The sequence below is a fragment of the Hemiscyllium ocellatum genome, chromosome 1, assembly GCF_020745735.1.
Source record: "Hemiscyllium ocellatum isolate sHemOce1 chromosome 1, sHemOce1.pat.X.cur, whole genome shotgun sequence".
Taxonomy (NCBI): Eukaryota; Metazoa; Chordata; class Chondrichthyes; order Orectolobiformes; family Hemiscylliidae; genus Hemiscyllium; species Hemiscyllium ocellatum.
Genome location: NC_083401.1, coordinates 163581621 through 163594254, shown reverse-complemented (window position 1 = coordinate 163594254; position 12634 = coordinate 163581621). Strand labels below are relative to the sequence as shown.

Genomic DNA, 12634 nt, shown 5'->3' with positions numbered 1-12634 from the left:
TGGGGATCATAACCTAGCCTTTAATATTAAATAGTGGAAAAATAACAACAGTCTGGGTTGGTGAATCGTAAAGAATTACAACCATCGGGATGAAAATGGTTCTATGGTTTGCAAGTGTTGTACTGGAATTGACCACTGCTTCTGTGCTGGAATGGATGAGTTCCAAGCTTCACAAAAATCCTGTGCCACGTTGGCTCTTGATTCCTTCATGTTCCTCACTGTGGACTTGCTGACTGGCTTCCCCCAGTGCATCCATCTGTGTCAGCTTCCTATCCTGTAAGACAATGGTTTGCTCCATGGTAGTCAACTCTGTTGAACATCACTGGCACAAGAATCCACTGGCATTACATTATTTGCTGTGGAGGAAGACAACAAACTGAGAAGATATGCAATTCACTGGCACAAAATCTGAAATTACTAGAAAAGCTCAGCAGGTCTGGCAGCATCTGTGAAGAGAAACCTGAGTTAACATTTTGCATCCAGTGACCTTTCCTCAGCTTCCTCCTGGATATAACGCTTGCAGAAATGCTAAGCATGTGAGACTTCAGTGAAGAATATGTATGTTGGCTGAGAGTCCTGATTGTTGATGTTGATAGCTGAGTCAAATGGCTATGATGAATCAAAGTGTCCAAGGTTAGTGATGCAATTGCAGAATATGGCACATACAGGTATAGTCATTGACCCATACTACTCATGAGATGCCTTTAAATTACTTGCAGCATCACAGCCAGATCCTTGGAACTTGACTCCTGGCACTGAGCTCTATGGCTGACTATTTCCACAGTTTCTCAAGTGTTTTTCTCAAGGGCCTTCTGAGATGGTGAATAACTGTCTTCTTTCCTACTTTCTACCAGCACCAAGGCCTCCAGTGCATCATCTGAAAACTTTGAAGCCACTCTCTCCCATATTGTGCCATACTTTTTGTTCCCGAGTCAAGTTCATTTTCTGAATTGCTGCCAGTATTTGCTTACAATACATGTCTCCTTTAAGAGGTGCTGTCCAATTTTAAACGTTCTAGCGCAGATTTAGTAAATTTTGGGAAGCACAGTTTTGAGCCGCCTGCTGCTCTGTGCACTCATTGAACAATGTGATTACTGTTAGCTATATGCAACCTTCATTCTGAGCAGATAGTATGAAGTCGGCATGCTGGTTGCATTCCAAACATTGGATTCAAGTTAATCATGAATCACAGTTCCTGTGCTTTGTTTCAGGGGCTGTCCGAATTACTCTCCCTAACTCTTAATCATACTTGCCATTGGAAAAATCGACAAATTGATAACAGAACTAGGGAAATTGGGTGTTGATCCTTCATTTCTTGTGTTCAGGGAGAGCCATCCTTATCACTGAATTATAAAGCTTGTTCTGGTGGGATGCCTTAAATCTTTATACAAAACATCATATACTGCAATTTTCACACTTTCCTGTCCAAGTGTCTTATGTAATCTGTTATATTCCCTGCAATCTTTATAGCCATTGTCTGTATTTCATCCAAAGCTGGTTCTATTTCCTTATAGTGCAGTTTCTATATTTAATAGACTGGCTTCATACATTGTGATTCCATTTGTTTTTGCAATGTACTGAAAAGTTAACCATTAACTGAAACTGATTCAAACGCCTTTATAACCAATTAATAACCTTACAAATCATTTTAAAAAATATTATTTCTGCTTAATAGAAACGTAAGGATTATTTTCCTGTCGTGAGGTCACTTATCCAGTAATAATTGACTATCTCCTCTTTGTATTGACATAGGCCCTGCACATGGCTCAAAGGATGGAGCTGTCGGAAAAATAGTGATGAGTTTTATGATTATCTTTAGCTAATATAAGTTAGCCATGTGTTAAAGTAATGTGTGGAATGATACAGACTGTCAAGGAAACAGATATTTAGAATACTGTTCCCTTTTGCTTTCAGGCTTGAAGAGTCTGATATACTTGCAAGTTTAAAAAACATACAATATTATTCCTTTCTTCCTTAATAGTCTTTATGTGCCCAGTACTCGGCAGAAAGGCGTGAAGAAGAAAAGATGTGTGATCACCTAATACGAGCAGCAAAGTATCGAGATCATGTGACAGCCACTCAGCTGATACAGAAAATTATCAATATTTTGACAGATAAGCATGGTGCTTGGGGAAGTTCTTCACTAAGGTAAATCCATTAGTTTAAAGTTCTAATTTAGTTCATAATGGAGTCACTCCAAGCATTTGCATGAGGTTGAGCTTAAATTAGTCTTGACTCAATATGGAATATGATGTTAGAAATTATCAATCTTCAGTATGAAGATTGTAAAATGTTAAGTCCATCACTGCACTCTTAATACAGCTATTCAATTCAGTCTTCTGAAATATTATCTCAAGGTTATATTGAATACACCAGATGCAATCTCATGGAGACTGAGAGAGAATGCTAAATGGTCAGTATTCATCATGAAACTACTTCACTATTTTTCCTATCCTCATGACTGTTTCATTATGCACACACTTCACACCATTAGCACAGACTTGTTACTTTGTTGTGTATTAATAAAGATTGATCTCGGCATATGAATTCATACAGATCATGTTGTTTCAAAAACTCATAGGTTTGGTAATACCTATGATTTTGAAACAATATACTCGACAACTGTTTTTGATCTTAAATTTTAATAACTAACCCTAAAACTTCAAAACATTAATTGATGTGTATTGTATTTGAATTTACTACAGGCTTTGGTTGCATATAAAATTGAAATGATGTTTGAAAGAAAATAAGTAATAAAGAAATTCCACAATAAACCCCAAAATGTGTTTACTTGAAACAAGGAAAAGCTGAGTTATTAAAGAAAAATGCATTTGTACTGTGGGGAAACAATCCTTTCAGAATTCTGAGCTCACAAGGTTGTGCAGCATTGTTTTACATAAATTATTTAATTACTTTCAAATTCTCTCCAGTTGATTAGAAAATATGTGGCAATTAATAAGTTGATTTTGAAATATTGAATACCATCAATGTCTAATACAATCAGAAAACGACACTTGCATTCCTTCTTTAGTGGTCACATCTTCCAGAAACAATGTTTCCTCTTGAAATTTCAACTTTACAGGAATATTGCTTCATATTCCAAATATACCACAGGTTATTGATGGTTTGGATGTAGGTTTGCTTGCTGAGCTGGAAAGTTCATTTTCAGACATTTCGTCACCCTACTAGGTAACATTTTCAGTGAGCCTCCGGATGAAGCCATGATGGTTTGGACTAGTTCTATAGCTTAAAGGTGGATTTTAAGATCTATTGTGGGGGTTTTATATTGAAGTGTAAGGAACTGCAGGTTAGGGAAAGTTGCTGGATGAGTAATGCAACTGGCTAGCAAAAGCAGTATCGGTTCATGTGGGAGTAGGATGTTGTAATCATTATTGGCAATACTGGCAAATATATTGCAGAAATTCAAAGAGCCTCGCCAGACAGCACCTTCCAAACCCATGACCATGACATCTTGTAGGACATGTACAGCAGATGGATTGGAACATGATCACCAGTGAGTTTCATTCTAAGCAAACCATCATCTTGAGTTGGAAATTTATTGTCATTCCTTCACAGTCGCTGGGTCAATATTCCACCCCCCATCCCACGCAATTCTCTTTGTGATCATTTTTAGTTCCTTTCTAAAGTTCACCGTGGTTAATAATTTCTGAAGCTATGAAGTTCACGAACCCTACCCACCTCATCATTTCTAGACAAAGCAGTCACCTTCTTCAGTGGTCATTCTATTCAGAGTACCATTCTTAAACAACATTATGGGAAAGGGGCAGCAGAGACAGCAGATCCCTAAAGTGAGGAATCATGCAAAATCCCATTGTGTATTTGGCCCCCTATTTCACCACAGCCACTTAGGACTTTGTAGATGGTACACAATTGTAAACATTATAGAGGCTGTAAAGACAGTGAAAGTGGCTCACTTGGAGAGTGATCCATGAGATTCATTACATTGGTTAGAAGTTGCGGTCTACAGCTCTGAGAGGCAGTACCCATTGTCTTGAAGTCACTGTACTGTCTGGTTCCTTCCGCGGGAGGCCTGCACAGCATAATTTAGGCAGCTTTGAGGACCTATATTCAGATTCCTCTTGGGTAAAGCACCACAATTTGTGGTGTATTACTTGCCCTGGGCCAAGTAAAGGGAGAGGGAAATTTAGTTACACAGGCTGGCTGGCTTCCCAGGGTGCAGAGGCATTCACTATGGTAATGAAAGTTCTGTGAGAGACATCTGTCTCAGAAATATAGGATGTAGGAGCAGAACTAGATCATTCAGCCCTTTATTCCTGTTCCATCATGCACTGATATCATGGTTGTGCTTTCAGATAATTTTCCTGTCTGTCTCCCATAACCCTTAATTACCTTCTTGATCAAAAATCTAACTTGCCTTGAATTAAACTCAATGACAAAACCTTCACTGCTTTCTTGGGAAGAGAACTTCACATCCTAATGACACTCCAAATAAAAATGATCATAATTTCCATCTTAAAAGGGTGACCTTGTTCTTGATCTCTAGTTCACTAGTTCTAATCTCTGCTACAAGAGGAAAAATCAATTTATTAAACCCCATCAAGATTTCATGTGCTTCAACAAGAGCACCTGTCATTCTTCGAGACTGTGATGTATGCATTACTTAAGCTGCTCACCATTCTTCATAAAAATAATTGCCTAATCCCAGGAATGAATTGAGTGACACGATTCTAACACGATTCTTTTTCAAATAATGAGACCAAAAGTTTAACTTCAGTGGTGGGGAATCTTCTGGAAACAATTACTTGGGATGGAATTAATAATGACATGGAAAACAATGTGTCAGTTAGGAAGAGTCAGCACACATTTCTAAAGGGAAAAGCATGTTTAACTCACTCATTGGAATTTTTTGCAGAGGTAAGAGAAAGGGCCAATGAGAGTAACACTGTTGATGTAGTGTGCATGGATTTCCAGAAAGCTTTTGATTCAGTACCACACAACAGGCTTGTGAAGTAAGTTGAAACAAGCAGAAATACAACTTGCTGGAGAAACTCAGAATGTTTTGCAGCATCTGTGAAGTGAAGACAGTGTTAACATTTCTGGCCCAGTGATCCTTTGAAACATTAACTCTGTTTTCTCTGCACAGCTGCTGCTAGACCTGCTGAGTTTCTCCAGCAATTTCTGTTTCAGTTTTTTTCTGACTCGCCAGCATTCTCTTGTTTGTTTGTTTATATTGTGAAGAAAGTTGTAAGTTGTTGTATAAAAGGGACAGTAGCACACAGTTCCACACGGGTAAGCTTTTCCTGATATTTATTAATGACCTGGATCATGCTATGCAGGAGACAAGTTCAATGTTTGCAGATGACAGTAAACTCGGAAAAATTGTCAACTGTGTGGACAACATTGTGGAACTCCACAAGGGCGCAGACAATTTGGTGGAGTGGGCAGATGAGCTATAGACGAGGTTCAGTGCAGAGACGTGAGGTGATGCACAATGGTCAGAAGAGCTTTGAAAGACAATATAAATAGAGTCCAATTCTAAACAGGTGCAGGAGCTAAGGAACCTGAATGTATATATGCACAAATCATTGAAGGTGGCAGGACAGGTAGAGAGAGCAGTAATAAAATGTGGAATGTTCTCAGCTTTATTAATAGGGGAATAGAATACAAGAGCAAGGAGGTGATGTTGAACTTGTACAAGACACTTGTTAGACCTCAGCTAGTGTGTTATGTACAGTTGTAGGTGCCAAGTTAAAGGAAAGATGTGAATGCATTTGAGCGCGTGCAAAAGCAATTGCAGGAATGGTTTCAGGAATGAGTCTTCCATTATAAGGATAGATTGAAAAGATTGTGGACTATTCTCCTCGGAGAGAAGAAAGCAACTGAGAGCTATTTGATGGAGAGTTTCAACATCAAGAGTGGGCTGTATAGAATAAATAGGGAAAAGTTATTCTTGCTTGGAGAACAAAAAAGAACAGGAGCACATTGATTTAAAGTGACGTGTAAATTAAGCAAAACTGATGTGAGAAACATGTTTTTCTCACGAGTAATTCGAGTGTGGAATACACTGCCTGCAATTGTATTGGAGGTGGGTTCAATTGAGGCCTTCAGGAAGGCATTGGATGCACATTTGGGGTGACATTGTGTACAGAGTGAAAAGGCAGGAGTTTGGGACTTGGTACAGAGGCAGTGAAGGCATAATGGGCCAATGGTTGCTTCCACACTGTAACAATTGTGAGGTTCTGTGAAAACTGTGCACACTGATGTGGATCTTGCCAAGTCCCTGTACAGTTGCATTAAGGCTTTCCTACTTTTATATATTAATTTCTTTTGCAATAAACAACAAGATTCCATTTATCTTCCTGGCTGTTTGCTGAACCTGCGTACTAACTTTTTGTGATTTACACCAAAATGAAGAGCTTCATGCCCAACAATTGATAGTGAATATAGTGGCTCAGCATTTGGAGAGTTGCTGCAACATGTTTGTTCTCTGTCTCTGGATTCATTCACTTTTTCGAACAAGAAGGCAACACTATGATTGCCTTTTGAGGGAGCTGAGCATATTCTTGATGGCATAGCTGGTACCATTCTCGAGTATTTTAGAACAAACAAAAGAATATTACAACAATGCAGTCATCAAGTTGGTGAAGGAAAGGACCTTAATCTAAAGGGTCACTTCATTTGTCAGAAAGTCCACTATTATGTGTACTGTAAGGGTGGTAAACGTAGATATGACCTTTTATGCAGTGCACAATTTTCCATCAGGGAAATGGCTGAGCTTCAAAATATCTGGGAGAGATTCGAGCAGCCAGAACTATCTTAGGCAGCTCCTGTTCAAAGATTGATTGCTTCCGCAGTTTTTCAACATGTAATTTTTCATATGTTGTGGGCTTCACTGGCTAGACTGAAATTCGTTGCCCACCCCTAGTTGTCCTTGAAGTGGTAATGTTGAGCCACCATTTTGAACTTATTCAGTTGTGCTAGCGAGATCCACAATGTTGTTAGCAAGACCGTTCTGGGATTTTGACCCAGTGGCAGTGAAGCAACGGCAATATAGTACAAAGCCAAAATAGAATTTGGTTTGGAGGAAAATTTGCAGATGGTGGTGTTTCCTTGCATCAGATTCTTTTAGACCTTTTAGTGGTTGAGATCCTTAGTCTGGAAAGAGCTGGTGAAAGAATAGTGATGGAATGTGGTACACATTGCTGGCATGGTGCATTGGTAGTGGCGGGACAGACTGCTTAATTTGAATAGGGTGCTGACTAAACAGACTGCTTGCTCCTGGATGGCTTTTATTTTCTTGTGTTGTTGGAATTGTACTTATTCTGGCAAATGTTTTTCATCAGACTCCTGAATTGTGCCTTGGAAATGGTGGATCAGATTTAATGAGTTAGAATTTGTTCAGAATTCTGAACATTTGGCCTTCTATTTTGCCTGTAATATTTAGGAGACTATGCCAAATTGGTTTCTGGTCAGTGGTAACCCCCAAGATGTATGTTGTTGAAGAATCAGCGACAATAATGTCAGATGTCAATAGGTGGTGCTGGTTAGATTTTTTTTCTGTTGGAGATTGCTTGGTAGATGTATAAATTTTACTTGTCACTTGTCAGTTTAAATCTGAATGTTATCCAGATTTTTGCTGCATGTGAAACTTGGATTATTTCAGCATCAGAGAAGTAGTGGATGCTGTTGAACAGTCTGCAATCATCAATGAACGTTCCCCACTTTTGATCTTGTTGAAACATAGAATATAGGACTGGGCCATTTGGCCTTTCAGGCCTGTTCTGCCATTCAATATGATCCTGGCTAATAATCCAACTTGGCACCATGTTCTTGTTTTCTTCCCATATCCTTAGATGGTTTTAGCACTAAGAAATATATCATACTCCTTGAAAACATTCAATATTTTTGCCTCAGTTGTTTTCTATGGCAGAGAATTCCACATACACATTGACTTTCTGGGTGCAGAGAGGTATGATGGAGGGATGTTCAAAAATGAATGTCCTTGAGTGAAGAAACTAAAGATGGTTGTCTCTTGAACACTCCCCTGAGGAAGTTTTGCAGCAATGTCGTGGAACTAAGATGATTGGCCAACAACCAGAGCCATCTTCCTTTATGTTAGCTGTAATGGTGACCTTTTAAAAGACACTGACTGAAATGTAAATGTTCACCACATTCTATGTGATTGCACCAGGTTTCTAAAAACTGGAAAGATTTTGGACAAGGCTAAGTCAGGATCCTTGCATATCCTGTTTCTACAAATGGCCTAAAACAAGCCAGGTTATCTAAATATCGGCAAAAAAGAAAATACTAAGTCGAACATTGTTAGGTTATTATATTGGAAATAGTTTGTTGTAGGAGAAAGTGAAGACTTCCTGATGAAGGGCTTATACCCGAAATGTCGACTCTCCTGCTCTTTGAATGCTACCTGACCTGCTGTGCTTTTCCAGCACCACACACTCAACAGTTTGTTGTAGCATTGCTTGAAAAAATCCTGTGCTGAGCCTAAACTGTGTATAACTCTTAAACTATTTTCTTGTTGTACTTTCTCAACTAAATCCAATTAAAGCTCAAAATAAATTGACCTAGATAAATTATTGTAAACAGAATAGAGCAACATCAAACTTTACACAGAAATTGAAAGAGAAGTGACATTTTTCGGCAAGTCTTTGGAGTAAAATGAAAGTGGAATCAGCATCCTTTTCCTTTGAGAGATTGTGCATTCCCTGTACATGTGGACAAGTACTGGTTTCCTACTGAAAACATGTTCTCATGACAAGAGAGATGGTAAAGACATGATCTCCAGCTGCTGGGTTAGCAGGTCATGTGGCAAGTGGGTTTCATTTTAGAATAGGCAGTGGTATGGAATGAGGCTTATGAGCATTCTTCAGAAGCACTTCCCCCTCTTGCTTCTCCCCCCTCCTCCTCCTCCACTTTGTCCTTCCTCTTGTCCTTCCATCTCCGCATTATTGCCAACAAAAACCTCACCCTTGCATTCCTGGGCCAGATTTAAAAAAATGCATAAGGTTAAAATGTTTGCATTGGTCCTTATGATGCACTCCCTAAATTAGGGAGAGAAGGCTGAATGCATATCATGGATCATAGAAAGAGAATAGGTAAGTTGCTACCTAACTAAATTTCTGTCAAAGACACGAGTGCAAGAAGGGACAACATGGTGGTTCAGTGGTTGGGGTGGCATGGTGGCTCAGTGGTGAGCACTGCTGCCTCACTGCACCAGGGACCTGGGTTTGATTATAGCCTTGGGCAACTGCTTGTGTAGAGTTTGCATGTTCTCCCCATGTCTGTTTGGGTTTCCTCCCACAGTCCATGTGCAGGTTAGGTCGATTGGCCATACTAAATTGTCCCGTAGTTTCTAGGAATGAGCAGGCAATGTGGAATAGCTGTGGGGAATGCAGGGTTACAGGAGTGGGCTACTTTTCAGAGGTTGGTGTGAACGCGTTGGGCTGAATGGTCTGCTTTTACACTGTAGGGATTCTAAGTAAGAGATTGTTTTTCATGTGAATGAGTTGATGTTCACTATGGATTCATCCTATTCCTGGCATTGTACATTGCTCTCCATGAAAGGACAATAGAAGATGTACATTTGAAAAAAATTATTTTAAGTATGTTTTTAAATTAAGAATTTGACTTCACAAATTATGCAATTTTCCATATATCTCACTCACATGCAGTTCCGAAATTCCAACTGGATGCGAGTCTATGCTTTTACACTGTGCCAGATGTCTCTCTCATTTTTAGAATCTGCTTTTAGAGCCTCTTATTGATTCCACTTTTGATCACTTCTCTAATTCTTACTTTCATTCAGGGCTCATTTTGTCTGATGGTGCCTCAGTACCTTGGGATGTATATTTGTATTAAAGGAGTTTCATATATACTCTTTCAGTTCAATCGTGATTGTGTGTGTGTGTGTGTGTGTGTGTGTGTGTGTGTGTGTGTGTGTGTGGTATATATGTATATATAACTTATTTTGGGTTTTTGAATTGTGGACTAGTGACACAGTAGCCTTTCTGTAAGTTTGAAGAGCTTTAATGGCTTTCTTATGAGTATTTCTGTATTCTTGGTGGTTGTTTCTTTATTGCAATTGTAGAGAGAGACTTCTGGGATAGTGTGGGGATTTGTTTACATTGGGAGAGTTTACAGGCAAACAAAGTAAATAATGTAGTGCATTAGACTTTCAGACAGAAATGTTGAGCTTAGGGGCAGCACCTATAACTTGCGGAATAAAAGCCTTTTATTTTCCATTTGGTCAGTTTGCATAAGTCTTGGCTGAAGCTGGATGTGTGAAACAGTTGCTCCCGAGAAAGCGAAGTAGTTTTAGGGCTGTTAAGAAAAAGATTATTTCACCGCAAGGAAATTAGTTCAAAAGCTTCAGGTCAGAAATCTTTGGTTAAACACTGAAGAGGTTATTTGAAGCTGATAAATTCGAAGCTCAACTGGACGAAGGTTCCAGGAAGAGCCTATTAGATTCTTAACATGGAAACATTGAAACCTTCTCAAGTTGGGTTTTAAAGGTGTGAAACAGAAGGGAACTCTCTGTCATTACCATTGCATTAATCACAAATGATTAATAGTTTTTAAGTGATTTGCTTAATTCCATTCTATCTTCATTTCTTTTGCATAATAAACTTCTGTTTAGTTTTTTTTTAGATTTCTTAAGAGTGTGGAAATAGGCCCTTCGGCCCAACAAGTCCACACCGAACCGCCGAAGCGCAACCCACCCAGACCCGTTCCCCTACATTTATCCCTTCAGCTAACACTCCGGGCAACTTAGCATGGCCAATTTACCTAACCTACACATTTTTGGACTGTGGGAGGACACCGGAGGAAACACGCGCAGACAATGGGAGAATGTGCAAACTCCATACAGTCAGTCATCTGAGGTGGGAATTGAACCCGGATCTCTGGCTCTAGTTATTGAAGCTGAATCTGTAGCATTGCATATGTGTGTTTCTGAGAAAGACCAACTCATTAAAACAAAAAAACTTATCAAGCTGGGTTGTCCAATAATAGCTTGTGCACTGGAGGTATACAGATTGTGGCATCAGGTAGCATTTAATGATAATGCAGTTTGACGCTGATAGCGACATTTTTGATCTGAACACTCCTCCTAATGCCTACTCTTAACCCTGTAGAGTTGAGTATGTGTTTAATATCAGGATTTCGGGAGCATTTGCACTCTGGCAATTTAAAATGACCCTCAACCACTTCCATATTGCCAGCTACCTCTTGCCAAGTTGGTTGAACTGTTTGGATAGTTATCCTGGTACTTGAATTTAGAGAGATTGATTGGGTGTGGTGTTATACATATTGAAGGTTTTGATTAAATAATACTGTTCAACCACTTGAGGCGCTTAAGTTTCTACCTCACTTGGCCTGCAAAATGATTGGAGGAAGGAATAGAAGTGGCACGGATAAGGATAAGCAGCTTTGGGAGAGAGGAGGATGAGATGGGGAAGAAGTATAAACATTAGACCATATCAGTCTAAGTGTTCTAGAGAAACAATGTTTTGGTCTTTGCATAGTGTTCCTCGCAGATGTTATGTAATTCTTCCATTAAACTTTGTCACTTATTTTAAGAAGAATTGTAGCTTCAGTACAGGGACGTCAACATTGTTCATGGACTGAGTATGAACTTAATTAAGTTTCCTTACAGGGATCATCTCCAACATCTTGGAGTTGTATAAGGGAGTCACTGTTGCTCTGGAAGTAAACAGGGAAATGCATTTAATTTTACCCTTCAAGAGAAAAACATGCAACTTCAATATGGTGCAGACCACTATTTGTAGTATAATTTTAAAATGTGGCATAACTATAAACAGTTCCACTTCTTCAATCTCCAACTATTATGTGACCATAATTTGTGTCATGCAGGTTAATATTCATTATGCTGGAAGATGTAAAAACTATATTATTCTATGTTGACTTGATGTAGCATTAACACGTAAACCAGTGCAATAGACCACATGGTGGTTACGAACTGATGATGGCTATTCCCACCTACCATGACGCCATGAACATGCATATTATGAGACCCATTCAGTGTCATTGAGCAGGCCATTGAGGTGCTTAAGAAGCAGTAACGCTCCCACAGGAGTCTTGTAGTATTTGCTAAATCATGTTCCCCAATTCTGTCTAGTCTGCTGCATTGCGGCACACCTTACCAATATAAGAATGTAACTCTTGCATCCAGATATATGACAATCAGAAAAGAAAGAGTGGAGATAACCAACACTTCATCTTTCTCACCAGGCTATCTATGATTAGCTCATCTGACTAAACAGGACTCCAATTTCCTATTCTACAATGTTCCTATGCCTTAACCTCCCTCAGTTACTGACCTGCACAGTGTTGTCTTGGCCTAATGGCTCAGGCGAAAGCCACAACAGACAAACACTGAAAACAAACTTCATCTGTGGCTGGACTAGTAATCTTGAATCTTGGGCTTCTGGGACATGAATTGAAATTTAGCTATGTCAAGTGGTGAAATCTGAATTCAATAAGAAGGTTGGAATAAAAAGCTAGCCTAATGGTAATAGTTGACATTTAACCATTGTTGATCATCCTGAAAACCCAAATGGGACACAAATGTTCTTTTGGAAAGGAAATCTGCCATCATTACCACAACAGTCTGATT

General features: G+C 39.2%; 1 protein-coding gene across 1 annotated transcript in view; it reads left to right on the top strand.

Annotated features, from left to right (window-relative positions):
• lrba (LPS-responsive vesicle trafficking, beach and anchor containing) overlaps positions 1-12634 on the top strand; it is an 866835-nt gene that overhangs the window by 346520 nt on the left and 507681 nt on the right. The window contains exon 37 of the mRNA XM_060827381.1: positions 1982-2148. Within this exon, the coding sequence (XP_060683364.1) occupies positions 1982-2148 (167 nt within the window). The remainder of the gene's footprint in view (positions 1-1981; positions 2149-12634) is intronic.